Source organism: Poecilia reticulata, chromosome 18 (genome assembly GCF_904066995.2).
Source record: "Poecilia reticulata chromosome 18, P_reticulata-male-v2, whole genome shotgun sequence".
In the NCBI taxonomy this organism is placed as follows: domain Eukaryota; kingdom Metazoa; phylum Chordata; class Actinopteri; order Cyprinodontiformes; family Poeciliidae; genus Poecilia; species Poecilia reticulata.
The window spans coordinates 16,472,529-16,498,715 of record NC_088847.1 but is presented as its reverse complement, the minus strand read 5'-3'; the positions used below and the strand labels follow the sequence as shown (position 1 = coordinate 16,498,715).

General features: G+C 42.3%; 1 protein-coding gene across 49 annotated transcripts in view; it reads right to left on the bottom strand.

Annotated features, from left to right (window-relative positions):
• Positions 1 to 26,187, bottom strand: part of LOC103480676 (protein tyrosine phosphatase receptor type D) — a 455,017-nt gene that overhangs the window by 114,123 nt on the left and 314,707 nt on the right. For all 49 annotated transcript variants that reach the window (XM_008435747.3, XM_008435746.3, XM_008435752.3 and 46 more), the window contains one exon: positions 10,555 to 10,749. In XM_008435747.3, coding sequence (XP_008433969.1) covers positions 10,555 to 10,666 — 112 coding nt within the window. In that variant the 5' untranslated portion in view covers positions 10,667 to 10,749. The remainder of the gene's footprint in view (positions 1 to 10,554; positions 10,750 to 26,187) is intronic.

Sequence of the window (26,187 nt, the reverse complement as noted above, 5' to 3'; positions counted from 1 at the left end):
AAGCCTATTCTATTTTCGTCTGCTTCTTTCCACCCACTTTGCTGGAGAGGTAGAGCTTGTGCAGACGAAATGATCTCACGCTCTTCATTGTTCACGCTGCCATGAAACATCAACTGCACACCGAATGCTCATGTATTTCAGACCTGACTGGCCAAGTAATCCCATTGCAGCAGCTACAACATCAATCTATTAATTGCACTGTCACTGCGGCAATGTCACAAAGCACCTGCATTTTGCTACGGTTCACTGGCACGGCGTGTGAAGGGTGTTCGGATTTAGTGCGCGTGCCAGCAGCACCGGTGCTGTGCCAAATGTAAGCCCAGCAGATGCAAAACAGCTGGCATTGTGCTCAACTCACCGGCTCTAAAGACATGTGACAAGCTCGGCTTTGTTTGAGAGCCCGTGTGAGGCGGGAGAGGCTTGTGTAAGTATAGTAACCGAGAGCGAGGTGCACTCCTTTGTTGTGGTCCGCCATTGTTTTTATGGCATGTTAAGTGCTCCGAGGACTGATAAGGAGGGACCAGGTTGACTGAAATACATTGTTTCATATGGAGAGGAAATTCGTTGAATGACAATAGGGTTGGGACACCCAATAAACTACAAGTCGTCATATTGTCTTCTGCATGACCTTTTCTGCGACCTTGTTGTTTAAAAATGACCATTTCTCTTTTATGGCAGTATTTTATTTAATTGAGATTGTTTCTTTATTCCCAGCTCTCTAACAGCCTCTCCCCAGGTTTACACAGCGATGTAAAAAGACAAAGGATTCTCCCCCTTATAGATTTATTCTGTAGTTGCTTTTTGTGTTGTCTATGTTTCAAGCCAACAAAATATCATCAAAGTAAGCTAATTTCAGAAACAGATGGACACAATAGATATGAAGTTCCAATTTCAAATAATTGTTTCATTCAGACTTGGAAAAAGGACATCCAAGTCTCTCAGTGAGAAAAAGGTGCTAGTCTCCTCCACCGGATGTGAATTACATACCGTATTTGCATCGTGTGAAATTGGTTTGGATAACAAAGATATTGTAAATAGATAGAAGGCTTCATATGTAATTTCATGACTGAAAATGTTTTTATGACCAATTTTAGATTGATGAGTAATTACATTGTTGCTCTACTACTGTCTGGCCAGTCTGTCATTAGTTGGCTTAAACTGTTGCTTAAAACAATAAAATGTCCTTGCTGATTTGTTTAAGTGCATTTAATTAGCAACTCTTGGCTCACTATCTTGGAGCAAAATATATTTGACTGGATTTATATTTTGAGGGGGCGAAGAGGTTCCCCTCAAACTTCGTGAGGTTGGTTACTTCTTGTGTTTCTTGAACATCTTGTGGATCGTGGCTTTTGAAAAGGGCATTTTTGAGGTTTGTTGACGACCGCCGAAATGGATTTGCAAATTCGATTCAAGCACTTTTACTTTGTCAATATTCCCACGCTGAACGGTGAATGCTACAACACAGATAAATGACTCCACTGTTTTCAAGCCAGTTATTTCTTAAGTGCACTTTGAAAATGAGGGCGAACATTTAATTGCCTTCATGTGGGCCCTGAACAACATGCCTCTGTCGTATGTGATTATCTGTTTTTCTTGAGTGGGAAAGTCAGGGGGTGTGATGGAAATTGCTTGGGTTTTGTGTAATTTTTTTTTGTCCCAACATGAAAGAAAATGACCGCAGTCCACATGTGCGGGCTAATGGCCTTAAATAATACACTTGGGCACAGTTGCCGGAGAAGTCGGCATTCATTGAGTTAATAATGGGGCTAATACAACCTTTAGACGTAATTGCACGGTACGTTGTTGACAAGCAGTTGGTGCAGGAATTTACAGCAGACGGAATGATAATGAGTTCTTTCTCATTTAGTTCAATCTGCAAGCAAGTGGAATCTTGCAAACCCTCGATAACATGTTTTTATCTCAGAGTCAGCCTTCACCCAACTAACCAGGCGGTAATTTAGCCCTTGTGCTCTCCACTACACAAGTGGCAAAGGTGTTTTCACCACCATGTATTTTTGATGCATGCTCTCCCCTTGCGGATATCGATGCGCGTTCTCAAAGATATACTGTACCAGGACACGTTTTGAAATGAACGAGTGGAGCCAACAATGAGATTTCCACTTGAGCAGTGTCCGGCAGGATGATGAACGAGGGCGGCAGACTTGAGGAATTGCGGTGATTTAAAAGTTGAATCCAACCTCGAGTCCTGTTCCCCTCTCGCTTTTAATGTCATTTAATATGAGAGCACGAACATGTAAGGTTTGGTGTGTTTTGTGCGTTTCCGGTGGAATGTGTGCCAGGCAGCGTGCGTGTGTGTCAGGAGGAGGGGGAGGGGGTAGAAAACGCAGGATGCAACTCTTCAGAGTACATACTGTGCGTTTGTACATGATTGTGTTGTGTGGGTACGAGTGGAAGAGCAAATGGAATAGACTCGATTTAATTCAAATTAGCATGCAGGCAAATTAAGCATAGGGATTTAATTTGAGCTGTTGTAAAAATGTTAATTTTAGTACAGCCCGGGAGCCTATATGCAAATACGAGACTATTTTACAATAATTCATATTAGGCCGGGCATGCATAAAACACACATATTATAACCCGATGTAATCTGGGGAATAGAGTATCATTAGCCTTTGGACATGCTACAAGGTGAATTTGTTTAGCGAGTGTATGTGCAGAGGCAATTACTAGGACTTTGGCAGTTTATACATGTTAGTACTGGAGAAAGTTCATTGCTTTTCACATGACTGCTCACACAGAGGGAACAATTTATCGTGTTGATACAGTAAAAGTGGTCTAAGGATCTATACCTGATATGAAGATTTTGAATATTAAAAAAAAAAAAAAAAAACAGTTGACAAAATGATCAGTCAGCTATTGGTTCACGTATATAGTGCACATGACAACAATGGAGCAATTTATTAAATTTTTATGTTTTTGGCTGTCTACAGAGATTTACCACAAACCTAGATCACTTTACTTCTGGGCCATGTGGTAAAAAAAAAGTTCATTCTTGACACAAAAAAGCAAGCAACATTAAGTGAAAAAAAATACAATCACGACAGAATAATCTTTAATATGATCTTTTGGCCATCTACTGGTCAGAAAATGGCATTTCGATTTTGGTTTTGGTGTTTTTGTTTTGTTTTTTCTCCCCTCAAACAGAGATTACGCATTTATGTAAAATAAACAAAAAAAAAGAACAAAACATTAAATATTCATTATTGCCGACTGCTGTTGCAGTGTCACTCAACAAACAAGCTCTCAGTAGGTATCAAATGCTTGTGAAATGTGGTTTAACATTCACATTTGGGGAAAACATATGAGGAAATCCCAATATTTAATGACTTGCAGAAACACCTTCAGCACAAGTAATTTAAAGCTGTTGCTCTTCGAAAGAGGTTTATATTCTTTGACGGATTTTTGTTCCCACCTGGATTATTTCAAGGAAGTGTATGAGAATGCATCTTCATCTAGCACTACTGTCAAAAAAATAATGTCTAGATTTTGACTGAATTGCTCCCTCAAGGTCATTGCTGATGTCTGTATGTCTGATTACTTTTCGCTAACACACATCTGTGTACGCCTCAGCAGTAAAAACCTCAAACCTGCTGTTTTACAGAAAATTATGATAGAATCAAGTGATTTAATATATCTCCAAGACTGCATTGAAACTACTGCATTGTATCTTCCAATGCAGTTTCAATACAGAGTATATGACTAATTGGTTTGTCACATCTACAATTCCCCCTAACCCCCAAAAAAAGAGAAGTATAAGTATGCATTTATGAAAGAACGATGCACTAACATACTACAGAGACAGATTTGTCTTAATTCCTCATTGTGGCTTTAACATGCAAATAATTCTGCTGTCACACTTCTCTGTTCTGCCTTTTTCACCCTGCGGCGCATCAAGAGAACATCAATAGATGATCTGCTGATTTTATCCCATGTGGCCCACCTTTGATTGCTGGCTCTAAAGCACCGCTTGCTAATACATTAAGCGGGTGTTGATGTTGGGAGTGCTTGTTCTGCTCTGGTTCGCCCATGAAAGCGAGAGAGAGAGACAGAGATGGGCTAACATCTTCATGTTGAGAGGCTGGGAGAGTCTGTCAATACTCATTTGACGTGTTAAAGGGAATCACGCTGGCTCACTGTGACTCACCATGCCATCCACCAGCAAAGTGAGTGATCAATTAAAACGCTATTAGGCCCACGTTTGACACGTTCCAGCGGAGGATGGCCTCAAATGGACGGTTTGGTGTCTGAGGCAGGATTTACCTAAAAATGCAATTTGACACCTTTATTATTGTTCAATACCTCCACTGTCATCTCGGATGGTTTCTTCTGGCATCGCCTCACAGTGAAAGGTATAAATTATATGCTGCCTCTCTTGTGCTCTCAGCCCTCTCAGCCCACCAGAGACAATTATGGCCCTCTTTCATACCATCTCCAAGCCCAATTTGCCACACAAATTAAAAATGCCACAACTGAGGGGTAGAAGGAGAAGGATTGCAAAGGGGAAATAAAGGGAGTAGAGAGCAATAGAGAACTGGCCAAAGAGAAAAAGATGATTAGGGAAAGCAAATCAAAAATAACCTTCTAGAAATGTTCGGCTTGAAATGATCAATTCACCGGATTCCCAAATATGTCACTGATTTTACAAACAAATGTAAAAGTCTTAATTAGGTCTTTATTTCATAAAGATGAAAACCACTTTTTGAAAACGATACTTTTTCCTCTGGTGTGCCAGATAAAATTCTTATAAGATATATTGAAGCTTATGTCTGCAACAGTGAAAAAAAGTTCAAGTAAGAATACTTTTGCAAGAAATTGTAGGACTCATCACTAAAATGTTCACTGAGTAGGTCTTATATGCCGTTTTCTTTTTAAATAGAGCAGAAAGATGAGAATTGCTGATGGTCGTGCCATCTGTTGAGCAGGCAGACTCGGCCTCCAGGTTTACTCACACCCAAACGGACCTGGTTCGGACACAGAGCGGCGTTTTCTCTTCAGGCTCTTCACCGTTAAATTTTAGTGAATCGAGGTCCTTCGTACATAAGGGAAAAAAAAGTCTGAACTCGTCTGGGCTGGATATGGTTATGCGGCGGAACAGCTGAGGAAATGAATGCTCCTGTGAGCTGCTCAACGGGGGCTGGTGCAGAGCATCCAAAACAGCCGAGCAGAAAAAACGAAGGAGAAAAACAAAGAAGCGGAAAAGGGGGGGGAAGAAAATAAAGAAATGAGAAAACTGACAAGAGAGCGATTAGGAAGAAAAACAATGAAGGGAAGCTGAAAAACCTGGGCGTTCAGGCAGCATGGCAACAAAGACTAAAAACCCCGGGGTTTTTTTTGTATTGCCAGACGTATTCCACACCTCAGCTCGATGAACCCCCCCATCCCCCCTTGCCCAACTCCCAGACACTCCTTCAGTCACAGACAGACAGCCGCTGCCACGACTCCCCTCATGTGACGTTTGTTTTGGCTTGGAAACGATGGCCCAGCACAGCTGTTTAAAGTAGAGTGTCAGGGTAATGGCAGCTGCAGGCGATCAGACAGCTAGAGGAAGGAAACTAGCCACGAGTTTTCTTTTTTTGGGGGGGACTAACGGGGGTTGTGGGGGTGTCACCTATTACAGTTGTGCAGCTCTCTGTTACAGTTGGGCTCAAATGCAGTGGAGGAATGTCTGAATGGTGACAGCTGTTATTTTAGTTTAAACTATGCTTCGGAACATGAACATTTCGGATAACTTCCTCTGTAACACATTATATTGTCAAAGGTTATTGCTTATTTGCCTTCACGCACAGGCATGAGTTACCTCACATTCCTAATCCGTAGAGTTTAATATGATGTCAGACAGCCCTTAGCAGCTGTGGCAGCTTTTACTCTTTTGGGAACGCTTTCCAGAAGCTACGATGGTGTTGGGCAAGAAGATTTTGCTCACAGCTCACACTCCAAGTCATCTCAAAGGTGTTTTGTCAGCTTGGAAAGGAGGAAAGTCAAGTTCCTCCACACCAAGCTTATTCATTCATGTCTTTATGGACCTTGTGTTGTGTTCAGACACATATCACGACAGAAAGAGGGTGTCCTCAAAGTGTTGGAAAAAAAGTTATTCTCCTGATTAACTGGCAAACCCAGGCAGAGAAGCCGAGAGATTATTCATCACTCCAGAAACTACTCTAGAGTCCAGTGGCGACATGTCTTATACCCATGTGTGGCTTAGATAAAGTTGCCCTGCCATAAAATCCCATTCCATAAAGTTCTCGGCGATGTTCCTCAGCGAACATGAAGGTCACGAAGGTCTGTACCTACTGAATCTGCAGAAAGTTGGTGATTATCCAAGCTCAGCCCCATGCTACGGTTCTACAAGCCTACCACTTTGTAGCCAAGTTGCTGTCATTCACATTTCCTTCAAAGATGTTGTTAAGAAATCCCATGACTGGAGGTATTTTACAATTGGTACCACATTGGAATTCATTGAGCTCCCAACAACAATCTTTTGCATGCCTACATCTGCTATTTTATACACCTGTGTCCAAGAAAGTGGTTGGAACACCTTGATACAATGACCTGGATAGGTTAGAGAATACTTGTGACAATATAAATGTATAATGCCCTGTTTGCAAAGTTCCCATAAACGAAACCATGCCTATAAATCTGGAGAGCAGTACATAAAAAGAGGAATACGCTGTAACACTGCTTTTCCTCTCCTGCTGAGAGACATATGTGGCGGTAGGAAAAGGAGGAAGAAAAATAAAGGCCATTTGAAGAGATTGCAGGGAACATTTCTCAAGCACAAAGTTTAAAATTTCGCCCATCAATTTCACTTTGCGTGGCTCCGTTGTATATGACCTTGGGTGAATGATCCCTTCAGTCAGTCGGAGACATTCGGCTGAACCGAGGGGGGATTTCAGTCAGTGCGAAAGGGAGCAATAAAAGTTTTATTCATCTCACTATGGAGCTAATGATTCATGGATCTTCCTGTTAAAAGAAAGAGAAGGAGGATGAGGGGGTGGTGGGGAGGGAATCTTTGGTGTAGGACCAAAGCTCAATGAGGTTTGAAAACTGTTGTCACACGTCACTGAGCAGATGTCTGATGTCGAGTAACTCAATTCAGAAGATTTCTCATTGTGATATTCTTGGCACCGGCCGAACAAAAAAGACGGAGAAAAAATAAATGGGGGTATTATAAAATAAGGACAGAAACATATTTTGAGCTTCAGTGAGATGAGCAGTTTGGTCAGTGGGAAATATTGATGTTTTTTTTTGTTGTTATTGTTGTTGCTTAAAGGACATTTAATGAGAACTACAAGCCATATAGTGTAAGCTAGACCAAGGATGATATGAAATTTGTATATAAAAAAAATCCTTAGGGCTGCACAGTGGCGCAGTTGGTAGAGCTGTTGCCTTGCAGCAAGAAGGTTCTGGGTTCGATTCCCGGCCCCAGTCTTTCTGCATGGAGTTTGCATGTTGTCCCTGTGCATGCGTGGGTTTTCTCCAGGTACTCCGGTTTCCTCCCACAGTCCAAAAACATGACTGTCAGGTTGATTGGCCTCTCCAAATTGCCCCTAGGTGTGAGTGTGTGTGTCTCTGTGTTGCCCTGCGACAAACTGGCGACCTGTCCAGGGTGTATCCCGCCTCTCGCCCGGCACGCTAGCTGGAGATGGGCACCAGCACCCCTCCCAACCCCACTGAGGGACAAGGGTGTAAGAAAATGGATGGATGGATGAAAAAATGATTTTTAAAACGTTACAATAATACCCTTTACCATCCTGTAAATGAACCGCTTTTTGAAATGTCTGTACTTAAAATATCAATTTCATAATAGGGATGGGCTAGTTATAGAAATGGGCTGAAAACCATTTCAGCTGTTGAAACGGTTGAAAATACATCTGGTGTGAAAGAACTTGGTCGTAAACCGTTTCAGCTGTTTTGTCTTACCCTCGTGGTTTAAAGCCCTTTCAAGGCGCTGCCACAGAAAGTTCTCTACAGATCAGAGTTTTATGTGTTTTATGTGCACAGAGTAATAATGTCTGTCTACTCGTGTTAGAAAACATGGACAATCAAGCGTGTGGAAACAAAAAAGGGCCACCCATCACTTTTTAAATGATGGGTTTTTAACTCATCACTTAACTATCTTGCCCACTCTTAGGGCTGCAGCTACTCAATGTTTTATCAAATAATGCATCAATCGAGTACTTGAATTTTCACCAAATGTCCCAAAGGGTTTATTTCTCCTTTAACATCAAGAATTCAGCGCTTGAGATATGAAAGTCTACACAGTTGGAATTTCTTTATAAGAATTCATCAGCAGAACTCATCTCTTTCTAGAATATGGATCTTAACTCAAGATGGTTACAGGATATTTCATTTGATTACTTGATTTTTATAAGTTTCTGTGTATAATCCAGTTGGTCCTTGATTAGTCAGGACAATGCATCAACCTCTTGCTCCAGAGATACGATGCTAATTCAGTACAGGGTACATTTGCTTTTGTTTTATTTGTTGTGATCCCAACCCTTTGACATTTGTGATCTTTTTCTAAAATGTGCCTCTCACCCCCCACCACCCCCCTGTCTTCACATGTAATGTAAACAGAAGGACGTTGCACAACCGCAATTACTGTTCCTATAAAACATGAGTGTGTAAAACGGATGCAGTAACTGTAGAGGACATAAATGAAGCATTGGGGAGATTTTTGCCTGATGGATTTTTTTTTTTCAAATTGAGTCATTCAAGTAACAATTTCACTGTTGCTTGCAGTGTTGCTCTATATGGAGTTGAATACCTAAAAGGTATAATGTTCAGCTCAATAAGTACCTTTAACTTGAAAACTGCCACAAGTCATGTGTTTACTTTGTTGTAAAAATGTTTTTGAACAGTGAACTGTGGTATTTTTTCCTCCCATATCTTTCATGATACCAATTTTTTGGTCAATTATTTAACTAACTTCCCTGTCAGATTTCCTTTTTTTATCTTGGAGTGTAACTCTGTCTCTGAAAAGTCTTGCTTGTCTAAAAAGTTTTTGAGTCCAAAAGAATACTCAAAAATTCAGAGTCATATAATGACTCTGAATTTTAGTGTATTTGTTTTTTTTGTTTGTTTTTTTTATCTGCATTTCCCATTTCACTTCCTTACCAATTAAATTGTCTGCACAAAACCAGGAAGAAAAAGAAAATGGTGTGAATTCCTTCATAAATACATAAGTCAGTTGCTGACTCTTATGCCCGATTCTGCCGATAAGAATCGGCCTGATCCCGGCTAAGGAATTGTTTAAATTTGCTTACTTTGAATGTATAGTACCATCAGCATTAAAAACCATTTTAAACCTTGAAAAAACATTTTTAATTAAATTAATTTGCCACATCTGAATTTGTTTAAATGTGTCGATCCATTACATGCAGCAGTTATGTCGATGTTTGTTCATGGAGGAATAGTAGAAATGTTTTCAATCAACTAAAAGCAACAACAAATGAGGATGTGTGTGTCCTTGTTGATTGTTTCTGTGGTGCAGATTTTTTTCTTTTTTTGCAAATTCAAGGACGCTATAAGACTTCAACAAAATGACTCATTTGTGATTTTCTTGTATTTGACAGTTGCCATCTCACCCTCTACACAGACTAGTCACCCATTCCCTGCAGCAGAAAAACATTCCTACATCATGGTGCTGCCACCACCATGTTTTACTGTAGGGATGGGGTTAAGCAGGTAACTAAGAGTGCCTTTTCCACCAAATATGGTACTTTGAGCTTCATTCAACCAGAGAATTTTGTTTCTCCAGGTTAATTTTGTTTTTAAATTATTCAAGCATAATGTGACGTGTCTTGTAGCGAGGAGTGGCTTCTCTGAGTGGCTTCTCTCTGGGTACTGTACCCAGAGAGAAAGTCTGTTAGAGCAGTGAGAGTTCTGGTGGTTCCACATTTCAGAATAATGGACACCGTAGCAGTTTTTAGGATGTCCAGTGCTGCTGAAGGTTTTCTTTCTATCCCGCGCTCTTTGACAGTTCCAGAGATAACTGATCTGGCTTCATTGTTTTGGTTCTGCTCTGTTGCTCACTGGTGAAACCTTATGTAGACCAGTCTGTTCCAGTACAAATGATGGCCAATTAGCCGTATTTACAAAATGTAGACTCCGGTCAAGTTGTAGGAGAACTTCAATGAGGATCAGTGGACTCAAATGTGCCTGAGCTGAAAAAGTGTGTATACTTAAGTACAAAAATGTCTTAAAACTTGTTTTATTTTCCTCATTATGGGACACATGACCATGGTGTGAAGGGGCATGAGTGCTTTCAATGCAAATCACCAAACCTTACATGAATTTAATGTTTCTTTGGAAGTTCTAAGAAGATCCCAAAGTTTCTTCCCTGTAATACCGCTTCAGAGTGTTTGTTTCAAGTTTTACAAACAAGTTGTATGTGTTTTGTGTCATTTTTGTGTGTTTGAGGACATTTCAAAACAGAACATCCAAACCTTTCTCCGACTCAGCGGGATGACTCCTTTGGGGCCCCCCCTGCCCCATCCCCATCCCACAAGTCAAAACGTATGGTCCACTTACTTTGAGCGTCGGCGAGGTGGAGGAGCAGACCCTGGATCAGCAGCAGCAGCGGCGGCAGCAGCAGCAGCGTGGGTCTGGCTCTGTGCATGGTGGGACAGCTTGGCACCAGCATGCTTTGGCAGCCTCAGTGGCACTGGCTCACAGAGCCCTGTGAGTCAGTCTGGTCTGATTTCTCAGATGCAGGGTATTCACAGCCTGCGCAAGGCGAGGGAAGGGGAGGACGGAGGACGAAGACGGAGAAGGGAGGGAAGAGAAGAGGGAGAGAGAGAGAGAGAATGAATGAAACAAAGCTGTTTGGCTCCACAGGTTTTATCTATCCCTGCACATTTCTGACATACCCCCACACAGCCTCGACTGGAGCTGACAGAGGATAGGAACAGCCTGATGTGCTCACAGGGTATATTCTGACAGTTCTCTAAATGGAATAGTCACTTCACACAGATGCATATGTGCATGAGAGAGCGAGATAGCGAGAGCAAGCGAAGGGAAAAATCCCACAGATAAAAGGGCGAGTCGACTTGATTTTTGTCTTCACGGCTTAGGTCACGAGCGCCAATCAAACAAGCTGCATAATTAAAGAGCATTTAGATCACAGAGGGAACCCGGCTGCTAATAAATAACAGCCCGAGAAATCATCTCCAATCTAAATATTTAGCAGAAATTACAGAAACGAGACATTAATGCTTTTTTAATTATATTAAGTTGCTCTGCAGCAAATCGTAGCTTCTTTCACATCATATTTCCCCTTAAATAACACGCTTTATTAGCTCTAATTCCCGCACACACACACACACATACACACAGATTTTCCCTTTCATCTGCAGCAGCACAAACACCAAATAAAATCTTTAAGACAGAGTGGCCGGGCCGTTTTCCTTTCATGTTGCAGCCTGTTATCGACGGGGTGCTGCGCGGCAGGGAAAATCAATGCGATACAGTGAACTGGTATTAGCTGCCGCCTGCCTCCTATCCCTTGTCATCCATTTGCTTAAGCCTGAGCTTGATCCTCAGTGATGGATGCTTTGCGGTAGGCTTCAGCTCATAACACGGCTCCCGGCTAATCTGAGCGTCACACTGTAGTCGCGGGGGTGGCTGAGAGGGGGTTAGTAACTGCGAAGCCCGCCTGCGTTGTTGTTCTTATAAGAAGGTGTCGTTTCAGCTGTTACTGCCAGGAGGCCTTCGTCAGATCTCCTGAAAAGTTTTGCGATGGCATTGAGTTGGCCGGCCGCGTATCGGCAGATCTGACCACCGCAGAAGAGGAAGACATAAACAGCCTGAAGTCAAATCCCCAACGCGCGATGATGACAAAGTGCCTAATTTCCCTGTTACCAATCATCCTCTCTCCCACTTCAGGCTTTCCCCTCCTTCAGTCCTGTGGGCTGTAAATGGCGGAATGACTGGGAGATAGCGCACCTGTCACAGTCGATTTGTGTTTGTGTTTGGAGGGGTGTGTGTGTGTGTGTGTGGGGGGGGGCTGGGTGGAGGACAGATACTGCTACCTGCATGAGAGCTGGAAGGTGAACAGTGAAAATGTGTGTATGTGTGTGTGCGTCTGTGTGTGGTGAGGGGCCAACAACGGGGGGATCTATAAAATGCAATCTCTGCTTTCACTCACGTTGCGAACAGCACACAATCTACGCATACCTATAGCATCTTCCAAAAGTTTTCACATCCCTTGAGGGTTTTCAAGGTTTTCCACATTTAAAACGCAAACTTTGCCAATTTCACACAAGATAAATATCGCATCGTTGTGCGGTCATTTATCTTATTTTGATTGGATTTGGCCCTTCTAAGAGCTGAAAAGGCTTTGAGCTGAACCACAGGCATCAAACCGGTGTTTTGAAACGGTGAGTTGAAACACACTTGTATCAAATAATTACATAATCAGTAGAACCCTGCAGAACTTAACTGGCTGCTGAGGAGGCAGTTTAACCATTTGATTCAGGTGTTGGACAAGAGACGCATCTAAATGTTGCATGACACCTTGAGTTGGATCTAAATCATTCTGTTGCAGCTACGATATTTCAGGTCAATGCCCTGCTTAAACATTAAACTCCACCACAGTCTTAAGTCACTTGCAGTTTCTTAGCATGTCTTCTTCCAGGAGTGTCTTCTTCTGCAGCAGCATGTGGCACAGGTGCCAAACTCCAGTCTTCATGTTTTCTGCGATGTCCTGCAACTGTTAGGCCGACACCAAGATGCTGTGGAACTTGGCTGCATGAAGATGATGAAGATGTGTTGGGCTTGGGTCACATCCAAAAGTTGCAGGACACCGGCACTAAAGGACTGGACCTTGATACCCCTGGCATAGAGGTAGAGCAGGTGGCCCATGTATAGCAAGAAGGAATCCTGACCTTTTGACTTTTTTACTGCAGGTCTTTCTTTCTTTTCCGTCTGATTACCATCAACAGCTTTCCTACTGCTGATGAGATGCAACCCCACAGCAGTTTGGATGGAGTGTTCAATGAGTTCAGGGCCCTACTAAATAGCAGATATGTCAAACTATCTGTGTGTTTCTTTCAAGTAGAACCTATAAAACAATAAAGCTTTGTGTTCCAATGTGACAAAATAAAAGAGCTGTGGATACACATGCAAAGCATTTTATGTAAACACACTTCTGAGAGACACTGGGATGACTTTTCACAGCTGTGTGAACTGGATTCAAATCAACAGTAATGAAACCCCCTCCTGAGCGGTCAGAGCGGACAACGCTGCAGTCCGATCCATCTACGCTGCAGCTGTCCCTCTCCTTGGGTTATCGTCTCACTGCCCTGCTCCTCCAAAGCTAAGTGATTGCCTTTGATTTAATTGATGAAGTGTGAATCTACAGAACAACATGACATTAGGTTAGAATTTGCAGCACTCAGCGCACACACTCCCGATGCCACACACACACACGCGCGTGTGCGCAAACTCGCTGATGGAGGCTAACTCAACCATCTGCGTGTTGTGTAACAAGCAGGGAGACAAACTAAAAGGCTGTGCCATGTGAGAAAATATGAGGAGAATCTCAACCCACAGACCGTATCACACAAAAATCATAGCTGCGAGGACTGGTGCTGGTTTGCCGTTTAAGCTTTCAGGCACTTTCCTTCATAATGTGCTAAGGTGTGATAAGACACCAGCCAGAAAGCCAGCACCTTGTCAAATGACTGTCGCCTAAATACGGAATCATGCTTGTGGCGTAATTTGCACCTTTTTAAATAAAGACACATGGGTGAGCATGTCCAAGTGAGACTTTTTCCTCCAGTTATTCCACGTGAAACATTCCTCCACCGAGGCATCTTCAATCAAGAACCGGGACTGTTGCTAACTAGTTCAATGGCAACTATGAAACAGCTCATTCTGAATTACTCACACCGTTTCAATCGGGATTTAAAACAAAAAAGAAAAAAAAAAAGAAGAAAGAAACAGATGTGGATTGTAAAATACCCAACAGTGCCTATAAAACCAGTCACAAACTGTGTTTATAAACTCAGCTAAAAGCAGCAGTAAGCAATTCAGCCTGATGTGGTGCTTAGTGACCACACCAGGTTACTAGAGGGAAATACAGACATCCTTCAACCCAGTGGAACTTTCTAGCCCGTTCCAGAAGGGACGAAGGTCTTCTTAGACTAAGGGATGTGTACAGCCTTCAGGAAGGTCTGTGACATGTGCCTAGAAAACCTCCAAACAGAGGAGAATACTAATCAGATACCTGAACTACCTTAGCTGGATAATTTTTGAAGCAAATGAGAAGGAAGGTCAACACACACACACGCACACACACACACCTCCAAGTCCATATTGTACCTAGTGAACGTCAAAACTTCCAGTGAATGAGGAGAACAGCTCAAGCTCAAGCAATAAGTTCTGCTTTTTCAAACTTCAGCATATTTGTGTTCAGGTTTGCCTGCGTCATGAGAGCATCAGACCGCCTCTGGAACTCCATTTCTGACATTACAGGCGATGTTACAACCAAATATACGTCGACCCAGGGCTAAACCCAACAGTTATATTTTGAAAAGTCACAGTTTATTTATTTATTCATACGTTAAGCGAAGTCAAAATGAAAATAAAGTATTAAAATATAGTAGCAGACCCAACTTTACTGAGAATGGACAGTGGCAGTTGATGCAATCATGACATCAGTTTTCTGATGCAGTCTTTCTAGTTCCTTCCAGTTCATTGGTCACATAAAATCCAAATAAGATATGCTTACGATTTTGTTTGTAACATGAGGAGTAACATTAAAGATAAGGATATGGAGAGGCAATAGTAGGAGTTTAATTAGTCGCTGGTTTCCATGAGCGACCTTATGAAAGGACCATTCTTATGAATCGACTCTGGTTCGGAATTGGAAACTTTTTTTTTCAGTGTACAAGTCCTACTGAGGTTGCTTCAGTTTGTTCCACACACTGAACTATTGGATGCAACACGTTCACATTCATATACTCGGTGACTCCGACGCTTTCCATTGAAGATTTATTACATTAGAAAAAAGGAAAAGGAAAAAAAAAAATAAACAATCTCGTCTTTCTTCCTGAGCCCCTGGTGGTATTGTTGTGTTCCCATTCACTAGTGCCACATTCAAAGGATTTCGGTGCTGATAGCAATCATGCATTATTAAACAAAGCCTGACAACATGCGCCATGTTAATTAGAAAAAGAGGAGGTAGGGAGGGAGAAAAAGAAAGAAGCTGTTGAACTGTCTCTACTCTCTCCTTCCCAGTGATTCTTATCAGAAACGTGAAAAAGAATGAGGGTGGCGTGTTTATAATCCACATAAAGGCTGGCCGCCGCTCTAATTTCAGCGTGCCGGTTTGGTATTCTGCTCTTTTTTTTTCTTTTTTTTTTTTAGACAAGCAGTATTACACAGAGAGAGTAAGAAAAAAGAACAAAAGAATCAGTTATATTTATCTCATATTGCAGCCATACAGCAATAAACTTATTATAGGGATAAACGCGGGGTGAATAGTTATGAGGGTCTCGAAGCCATGAGTTTATAACGTCAGCTTCGCAGCTAATGGGCATTTCTATCTTTGCTCACATGCGGCAGTAGTAGAGAGGACCTGAAACAAAGCCAAGCAATCGAAACGCTCCAGCAGTGACGTCACGCGTTACATTTTCAGAGGTACAACTTTATGCTGCTCTTTTGTCCAAGCTGTGAAACTCTACGCAGTGTAGCTAAAGGCGATTCATAAATGAGGCGGGGCGTTTTTTTTTTTTTCTGTTTTAGACTCATACGCGCAGACCAAAATCGATCTTAAAGGAAACAGAGCTGCGTATGTTGACCTAACGCACAACGTCAACAGCAGCAAAAAAACCCGCCACCGAATCTATTAAGGCCAAATCCTCTGTACTTAGCCCAAGCAGAAGCAAGGAGAGAAAAGGCACAAATAAAAGGAAACAGAAAGCGAGCGGCACTGCACTGCGTTGTAATCAGTATCACGCCCAGCCAGGCACAGCAAAATCACTTTTGTGAGGCTGGACTTTTTTTTTTTTCATTTCCTACAGACTTCAGAAGTTAAAGAATGCAATAATTACATTCCACACTCTGATTTCCCTTTTTTTCTTAAAACATCATATGTAGGACTGGGGGGGGGGGGTTGCAAAGCTGCAAAGGGTCTTTTTAAGCTGACTTACTCATGGAGACACATTAATATAGTAAGACAAGCACTATGACCAACTCATATAAACTGAATCCTAAAGAGAACGTGGGTGAGATTTAGATTTCTGTATTAAAAATGTATAGATACATATTTCATATATGCCTGGATTTTTGGTGTGATGGATGGGTTCTGTGGAGAGGTTATGAGAACTTGGTACCTTACATGCACTCTTAAAATCTGCTCAGCTCAACCAAGATAAATAAATGACATTTTTCAAACCAAGAGCCTTTTTTTTTTGCCAAACATTTTCCATCATATCGTTTCCACGGTTTCACGTCCTTCCTGAAGAGAAGCCAGAGAAAATTCAAGCGTGACCGGGGTTTTCGCTCACTGTACGGAGCAAAGAGTAACGCAGTACCGCCCCTCCCTTACTTATTGCTGCACACAGAGTTGTTACAAACTGTCTGTGTCGTACACATTTATCCAAACTGCTATCTTGCTACAGATAAGATACTGAAATCTAATAGTTTCATAGAACCCCATTTAAGAAAACTGAAAGCAGAGCAAACCTTCAGAGATCTACACTCACTTACAACCTTTTAATACCCTTTATATTCATTTTTTTTTTTACATTAGTGGTTTTTTCTCATGACAGAGCTATTTTAAAACTGTATCTGGTCTTTCTTTTTTTTTTCCCCCAAAGCACAGTGTCAACTTTTATTTGCTTTCCTTTATGAGCTTCATTCTTTCGCTCCCTGCTGTTCCGTTGTAGATTTTTCCTGTATTTTCATTTCTTTCTCCGCCCGCGTTGATGTGATTTAAGACGGAGTGACAAGGCCGTTTCTCACACATCGCTCTTGATCAGCCGGCATGTGTAATAACATCCTTAAAGCTAGGCTAAGCTATGCCCTCCAGTGTATCCTCCACATGAAAGACCCTGACAACCGCACATCAGAGGAGTTTATTTGCTGTGCTGACTTATTTACCCAACTCCCACACCAACCTCTTGCCCCCCATTGCCTCCCCTGACCTCCCTGAAGCAGGCCTCTCAGGGTCTTTCGGGGGGGCGGTGCCGTGAGGCTTTCTGTTTGAGAAAGAAAAGGATTTCAGCCTCAGACGAGAAAAAAAAGAAAATGCTCCCGACGCTGCTCCTGTTTTCCTAGTGTGGTTATATGTTGCTTTGCTGTGAACGGATCCATTGACGTGAAGCACGCAGCAGGAAGCTAATTGGGTCTGGTGGCATTTGTCTGCCTAATAATTGCTTTAAAAGCACCTGCTGCGACGATAGGATGGGAGCTATCACGGTCCCATCTCGCTCATGTGTCATGTGGTAAATTGCTATCAGATTTCCAAATGGTTTCCATTTTTCTATCAGGAAATCCTTTGAAATGTGTAATGTTGTGGCAGAAATACAATTAAGTTCTGTTGTTACAGCGTGTGAAAGCTGTAATTGATCCAATGATAATGTTGAGACCTCCTTGGGGGCTCATTTGTCTTCTCCAAACAGTTGAACTTGTCTGTTTTAGGGTGAAACTGTAGCACTGCTTCAACAGCATTTCACCCAAAATCTCAACATAAAATCCAAACGGGATCAAAACGATAGATAACCTTAAATTTATACATATAACTTCACTAACATTGGGGTAAATGTTTCTGAGCAAGCTGGATAGAAATAACACGCTTTTAGTAGCAAAGTTAAAGTTTCAACAATCAAGCTCTGTCACGGAGGTCAAGTTAAAAAGTTACTCCATCATCTTGTGCAGTGCATCTTTACGACCATCGGCGAAGCAGAAGCACAACATGATGCTGCCACCACCATGCTCGACAGCTTGCATGACATTGCTGAGTTTCAAAGCCTTACATCGACCGCTTCAGCTGGCTGTAGCATTGGTACAACATGTTGTAGCATAATGGGGGCGAACTCTAAAATGATAAAAGGAAACAAATGCAATTTAAAAATGTAGGTTTTATCTTTTAATATACAAGAAAAAGAAAGCAAAGGACAAAGAAAGATATAAATACATAGAAAAGGAAAAAAGGAAAAAGGAAGAAAGCAAATAAAGACGAGGAAGAAGGAAAGAGGGAAGGGTTTGTTTTGAGCAGAGCTGTATGTATGTATATATTTGTATAATTTTGACCCTACGTGGTTTAAAGAAAATTCACAATTCAAATTCTGTGCATGTGGAGATAAATCACCTGGCGTCCCAAAGAGAACATGAACGTCATCCTGATACGAGCTTCTGAAGACTCTGACTGAAGACCGGCGTCTACGTATATCAAGACGAAATCTCTGCAGAGTTAATATTTTAGATGAAAAGCTCCAGTCAAGGACGGTGTGTTCATGATTTGAAAACCGCTGCCTTGTTGGAGTAGTCGGTTCAACCCACCTACGCAGACCTTGACTTTAGTCTGACTACAAAAATCTTTGTCTCCAACATCCTCTCCTTGGATTTCCTCTATGACTGATCCATCTTGCCATCTCTTTTCTCCTTTTCCCTCGTGGTTCTACCTCAGCTGCTTCCTCCGCCGGCCAGCTGCCAGATTCAGATGGATCGTGCCCACGGTGCAAGACCCTGACCCTGTGATATGGTGACTGATAATCCCCCCCACGCCACTCCCTTTAAACGCATCCCAACAATATCAAAAGCACAACGCAAGGTGAATGGAGCTAACTGGGCAATCTGTGGGGACACGAGGGAACTTAGAGCAGCCCTATTTTATCTCTGTCTTCATGTTTGGATCACCTCCTCTGACCTTGTTGACACTGGTAAACACGCTTCCCATCGGCTGCTAATGGATGCCTCTAATGCCTTTCCAATGGGCAGCAGATAAAAACCGCCACAGAGCTCACTCAGACGCTGAAAACTATTCATTTATATTTTTGGGACGCCTTTCTCTTCTGCTTCGTTTGTTTTGTCACGGCGTGGGAGGCTTCTATAGGACGAGCGCGTGCCACTTGGGTTGTGCTTGACCTTGTGAATCAGCGATTGGCGTGAGGAACGAACGTGTTATCATGCAAACAGGCTGAATCTCGAGGAGTCTATTGTGTCGGGGAGCAGCGAGTGTGTCGGGATAGGAGGGAAGAAATGAGAAAAAAGGGGGGAAACCAGCAGCCGCAGCCAGCCTAGAATGGCTGGGATTAAATTTACGCCGCATGAACAGGGAAGGGCTAAATCATGTTACATATTATGAAGCTGAGAGGGGGTTGGGGGCTGGGGGGGTGAGAGAAGGGGAAAGAGGGTGGAGATGAGGGCTGGAAATAAAATGGATAAGAAGTGCAACGAGCCAGAGGTGGCGAGCGAAGAGGGAGGAGGAGGAGGAGGAGGAACTGTGGACAGATGAGGGGAGGAGGATGCATTGTTGTGTGGCAGCCACTGCCAGCATTTTCACATTTCGCTTGTACCTGCAACTTGCAACGGAGGGGAATGCAAGAGGAATAAAGGGGGAAAAGATGAGGAAAAGTTGCCGCTTCTTGTGAACGTACTGAATTTTTGTCACGTGACGCTGCGTGAAATAGAAAGTCTAACATTGTGAACCCAGCATCCCAAAGATAAAACAAAGTGGTGGCTGGAAAGCTAGAGGTTCGCCCATCGACAGCAACAGTGGCGCTAAAAATACTTTGTGAATCAATTGGATTTTTTAACTCAAAGACCTAGTCAAAGTCCAGATCTTGTGACTTGGTTTTGTTCCATCACATTAAATCAAAGTCTGGCAATCAAGGGGAATTTTTTTAACCTTCCAAGTACGCACAATTTTGTGCTCGTCTCGCAAATAAAGCTCCAATAAAATTCAATTAAACTTGTCATTGTGGCAAACATATGAAAGCTTTCAAGGTTTGTGAATAACTTAGCGAGGAATAATGACAACGGATGAGTAAAACTTTAACATTAAACCAAATTCCTTCCATCTTTAAAATCTCACGTCGGGGATCAGGGTCACGTACGAAGAAACACACGCCGCTTTAAAATAAAAATGCACGACTCCTACACAGACGCGCTAAGAAACATGGACTCGGGCATTCATTTGCACGGATAGACGCATACAGCCGGAGCACAAGCACGCATAGCCTTTTACGCCACATGCTGCTGGCACTTTGACATCTACCCCCAGCACACCAACGGTCTGTGGGAGGATGAATAATCTCACTTCCGAGAGGCAGAGGAGCATTAGAGAGAGGAAGGAGGAGGGCGAGAGGGAGGTTGTTCCTAGCCGGAGCTTGCATCGCTTTATGGAAAGTACAGAGAGCCCCCGAACAGACAAAACAACATTCCTCTCTGCCACTTGCCGACATGGCACAGCACATGGCAACAGAGCTCTGCTGAGAATAACTGAAAAAATGCAGCATGGGGATTTGCACCCCCCACCCCCAACCCCCAAAACATATGACACAAGTCAGCAAGAATATGCCTCCTTATCTCGGTTGAAACAATTGGACACTGAGGTGCATTGTTTGTTACTGACATTTAGGGCCTTTTGTACACACGCCAAAGCATTTGGTATGGAAATCGTCTACTTAGGCTTACATGAAGGACGTAAACGGGCGCCCAGGGCTTACATGCAACACTCATAGGGCATTAAATTAATTAAAATGCTGCTTATCTCCAATTATCTGAATGCAGATTTTACTCAACTTTCCCAGACCTAAATGTTACGCCTTGTTTGTTTTTTCCTTTGAAAGCCCTACCGTGGTTAACAGCGATGCCTCACAGAAAGAAGGAAGGTAGCTGGTTGAATCCTGACTGTGGCCTTTCCTTAGTGCAGCTGTCCTGTTTTCCCCTGAGTTTTTATGAGGCTTCTCTGGCTGTTAATGCAAATGTTAGGTTAAATTGTGATTCTGAATTGGCAGGCATGGATAGTTACGCGCTTCATGTGTGTCGTGTACTTTGGCTCCCCCCCCCTCCCCTGTTCACTGTTGGGATGGACTCCAGCTTCCCCTGTGACCATGCATGTGACTTGGTAGGTATTCAAGATCAAGCTCCTTCCTATATGTAGAATGGCAATGAAATGTAATGTTGATGTGTAGTTCATTTGTTCCAGTAATTTAATTGAAAAAGTGAAACTACTGATATGTAGGTTAATTTCCTTCAAAGTGATATATTTCAAGTGTTCATTTGTGCTGATAATGTGGGTAATGTTTCCTTAAATCGACTTTCTTAGACATTTCGACACACAAAACCAATTAAAAAGGGATCCTTCTAATGAAACAGCAGACTGTATACAAAAGTATTCATGGAAAGCTTATTGGAAGGAAAAAATGTGGCATAAAAGAACAATGTTATTGTTTCTTTATAAGAACATAAAAGAACACAAAACATAAAATTGTTTGGGACAAATAAAGCAAAGGGTCCAGCAGGAGTATTATGACGTCATACATACCTGCCTCCTGAGCAGCATGTCAGTGTATTGTATGGCACATTTGTTAGGTATGAATTAATTATTGCATCAATGTGACATGCAATGACTGCCATCAGCCTGTGGTGCTACTGCACTGTTAAGGAAGCCCAGGTTGCATTCAGTCCATTTGGACTGTTGGGTTCTAACAGTAATACTAACACATTTGGATACTGCAGTCCTCCTCATGGAGGGTATCTCAGGGGCAAATCAGCAGTCCTCATGATTGTGTTGTCCATAGCAGAACATTTATGTCTTAAAAAATACTTTATTGAACTGGTCTTTTATAAACACTAATTTTCTAAAGATTTTTTCCCCTCTAAATTCATTATGTGTAAGCCATAACAATCTAAATAAATTAACAGAAAATAATGCATTGAATACAACGGCAATATGAAACGAGATTTACTTTTTGAAATGAATCACTGAAATAAATTAACTTTTTAATGATATTCTTATTTACTAAGTCACCCGTATTGAATGTGTATCTTAAAGACGCTGAGTCAACATCCAAAAACAAACCAACGGCTTGCCAAAGCTTTTTGTATGAAAATTTATCAGTGTCACCAGCGGAGGACAATGCGAGAAAATAATATGATCACAGATATGTTTTTGCTGAATCCACAGAGATGAAATTGTGTTGTTTCTGCCCCTCCATCTATTTCCTGATAAGGCTTTCAGAGGACCCGGACTGAGAGATGTTTTAATATTTAAAGGATCCTTACTGAAGTTTGCAGAGTACTTTGATGTTGGTGCTGGGATTATTAGATTTGAAAAGCTAAACTTCCATTAGGCCTTGGACGTCCTTGAAAGGTGTTGCAGCTCAAAAAACCTATTGTTCTCAGAAAAATAGGCAGTGGGGGGGGAGGGGGGGAGATTGTTTGCGCAACTCTGTGGAGGGTAAAGCAATGGTTCACCCGCAAGGCAAACACAACAATTCTCCCCTTTGTCGTTCCACCAAGACTAATGCTTGCCGCCACAACATTAGCAACCAAACAAGCGTGGTCCTCTGACAGTGAATGGTATATTGTAACTCCATGAACAAGACGCTGTATTACGCTGGTGAAAAATGAATAAATAATCCAGCTCTGGAGCCACAGCTTGAAGATGGAAATTCAAATCAAATGCCAGCTTCCGACAAATGTCAGAATACAGAAATCAGGACTGCTGTGTCCACGCCCGGCATCATGCTCGGTTTGACATTTAGGAGTGATTTTTCTGTCTCTGTGTCGGTTTTTCTATGTAAAACGAGCGTGGTAATTGCGGAAAAAAAAAAGACGTACATGAACTCGCACACGCCACAAATAGAGAGCTTCCCCTCCCACCCACCCTTCGTCTGACTCCCTCTCAGAAGCCTCCGTATAATCTCGCCCCACCTCGCGCAATCCGCCCCCGAACACTCACAAACATGATTAAGACACTGTCAAGCCTGACATTGCCATCTCCCGTGCTGTCAGCGGGCCTCACCGGGAGCCGCTGACTGACTGCCTGGATGTGCCTTATCATTAACAGGGCTGCCTGTGCCACCACAAGGGGCTTTGATGACAGAAGCTACGGCCCAAGCGTCTGCCCCTCCCACGTTAGTGTCATCTAAATGAGATAGGGGCCCAGGAGCTGAGGGATTAGGTACTGAATAATTACCTATTTAAAGACCCTAATTGAGCATTTCATTAAGAGACTGGCACAGAGATTTTTTTATTTATTTATTTTTTTGCCAGGGAAAAGAGGAGAGAGACGTACTTGTCAGTGCATGCTTGCGGGTCGGGGATGACACAAGGATGCTGGGACCTATATGCTTGTGTCTGCGTTTTGGATCCACAACAGACCGTCACCTTGAATTCAAGGGTTACCTTGTTAGCAGCAAGGTCCTGTGCTTGTTTTCTGTTTACACTGCATTTAGCCCCGGCACGCGTTTGTGCAAGTAAATCCAGCAGACGTTTAGAAACTGATAGTCATGAGTAAACAAGGGGAACTTTCCCATGTTTACTCATGGCTATGAGTAGAGATGAGGTGTTCAACCTTCAGTGGTTTCAATTAAAAGTGGGTGTAGGAGAGGGGGATCCAAATGCATTGTGGGGATTTTTGTTTGGCTTGAAAGTTTACTTAATTGAGCAACATACAAAATGAAGGACAAAACAAGTCAAATAAATGGTAACTGCTTGAAGATTTTTTTTTTTTCCAGAATGCAAAGCAACCTCACGGTAAAAAAGTTTCAAAATGCTTTAAATAGCATAATTTTAAACTGAAAAATATTCAGGCCCATTTCTCTAAGCTGCTCTTCAAAACCAGAAAACTTGTGGACATGCCATTCAGTTAAGACTGATGTGTTGATCTTTATTAGTTAGCATACTGAACTTATACAAACTACTTCTCAGTCCAACGCTTCTGAGAACAATTGCAAACAGCATCATAGAGGAGCACTGGTGGGGTGACATGCTGAAGGTAGAGGGTCTTAAAGAGACCAAGGAGAGTTTTTGTTTTATAATTATTCTAAGTTATTTAATATGTATAGCATTTTACAGTGAATTAAGGTAGCATAGTTTCTTGATTGTGCTATAAAAGGGCACCAAATGCCTGGAAAATACATAATACCCCCCCTTTAAGACCATAAAGCAACCTGGCAGAGACCAACAGCAGTGCATTTTTTATCGGTTGCAACACATTCTTTTGCAGTTCCTCAACATTACTGGTTCCTTATTTGGTTGGACCCAGTAAAACTATAAATATATTGCGAATTGCTGGAGTCCAAAACTCTGCACTGGTCCCAGGCAGAACTGGGCCGCTGAGCGGGTTCCCCTGATCCTGTGTTATCAGAAACAGTTTCAGCCAACGCAACCAACCGAGGAAAGTTCTCGACCCAAATATTTTGCTGATGACGAATTTGACCCGACTCTTCCATGACCTGTCATGCCATGGTTCCTGCTTGCCCCCTTCAACACACACAGTTGCTATATCAGGGGGTCAGCGGGGACGCTGGCGAGTTGCGAACAGTTGCCTCTCGCATGATTGACTTGTTCGCTAAACGACTCGCATCTGAAGTGGCAATGAAAGCTTGGGGCTGTTGGAGCCTTGGGGGGGCAGACACCAGCTGCTCGACTGCAACAGATAAACTGCCTCCCCCCCTCCAACCCACCACCTTTGGGATTCGTATGTGTTGAAGTCTGGCCAAAGACGCTCAGGGCTGCAATGACATTACACTGCTTGTGCTTCTGCAGCATCAAAACTGTTTGCTGATGAGTTGAACACAGTGCGTTTGTACACCGTCCAGGAAACATAAATACAATGTTTCATTTTACATGCGTTTCTAAGAAACTAATACATGCGAGCAAATAGTGGAGGAGTTCTCCAGCTGCTGTCAGCATGTTAAATATTACATTTGGCTTTGAAGAGTATTTCATTCACATCAGTATAAAGCGCTGCTTTGACCTGTCGTTATTGCTTTAATGTAAACTCGTGTCGGTGGAAGGTTAATTTGTGGAAAGTCATTTAAATCCATCCGCTGAAAGAAAGATCCTTGAGTGATTTTCCTGCCTGGCTTTGCTGCCTTACAACGAACTCTGCAAATATTTACACAAATGGCTGATTAACAGAGAGCACGGGAAAAAGCAAGACATTTCATTTCAAGTACAGAATCCAACAGGTGCAAACATGTAGGCTCTCTTTTAAGCAGCAACTCTTTTTATGACCTTGTACTCGGTGTGGACGCAGAGTAAAATGTTTACGCACGTACGGGTAATCTTAATAGGATAGAGTTTAAAGTTAATGTTTTGACTCGTTTTAGCTATAATTTTTCCTTTTAAAAAAATTTTTTTTTTTACATTGTTACTCAGGCAAAGTGATTCAAGTGGCTCCACTAAGTTAAGGTAGTATTGATTATTTATTTATTTATTTTTTGGCTTTTTTTGTCTTTTTATTTTTTTTACATTAAATGACCAAGAAATTGGTAAAAAAAAAAAAAAAAAAAAAAAAAAGAGAAGGGGAAGACAAGCAGACATGTTTGCATCTCTTGAATTCTCTTGCCGAATGTAGCAGTTAATTGTGACCTCTTTTCACAGTCTGACTTGTATAAATAATCATCTGGTGCCTAACTTTACAGGTTTAGAACGATAAACATGGAAAATCTTTTTATAAAGGCAGGGTATGACGATTTTGAGCCTTAGGTCTTGTTCCTTTGCCTAACTGCGTACAAATTCCCCACTTAAGAGATTGTGTTCGCAATGTGACAACTCCCAGTGCAGATTATTGTCCGACCTGCGCCTCTGTGGTCCTGGTAGCAGAGTGGTGAATCTAACGGAGGTTCCCAATGTGAGCCGTATCAGTTATCAGGTCCAATCGGTCCACCCGTTCCTTGTGTAGTCCCTATCTCCCCATCTCTGTTGGTACACATCCATCTTGATTTCTGCTGAGTGCCAAAAAATAAGTAGCAGTAGGAACGGAAGGAGAGGAGGATGGAGAAGGATGCGATCCCCTGATAAGGCGGCTTAGAATCAGAGGAGAGCATCTGAAGCTGGAGCGTGGCCCCAAAGTGCTAAAAAGAGGAGCTTCATCTTTATCTAATTACCACAGGCCTGTTTTGACCACAACAGACAGCGTTTATGGCGGATGGCTGGGTATCTCGTGCCTATTTACAAGAGCGCACTTTTTCATACGCA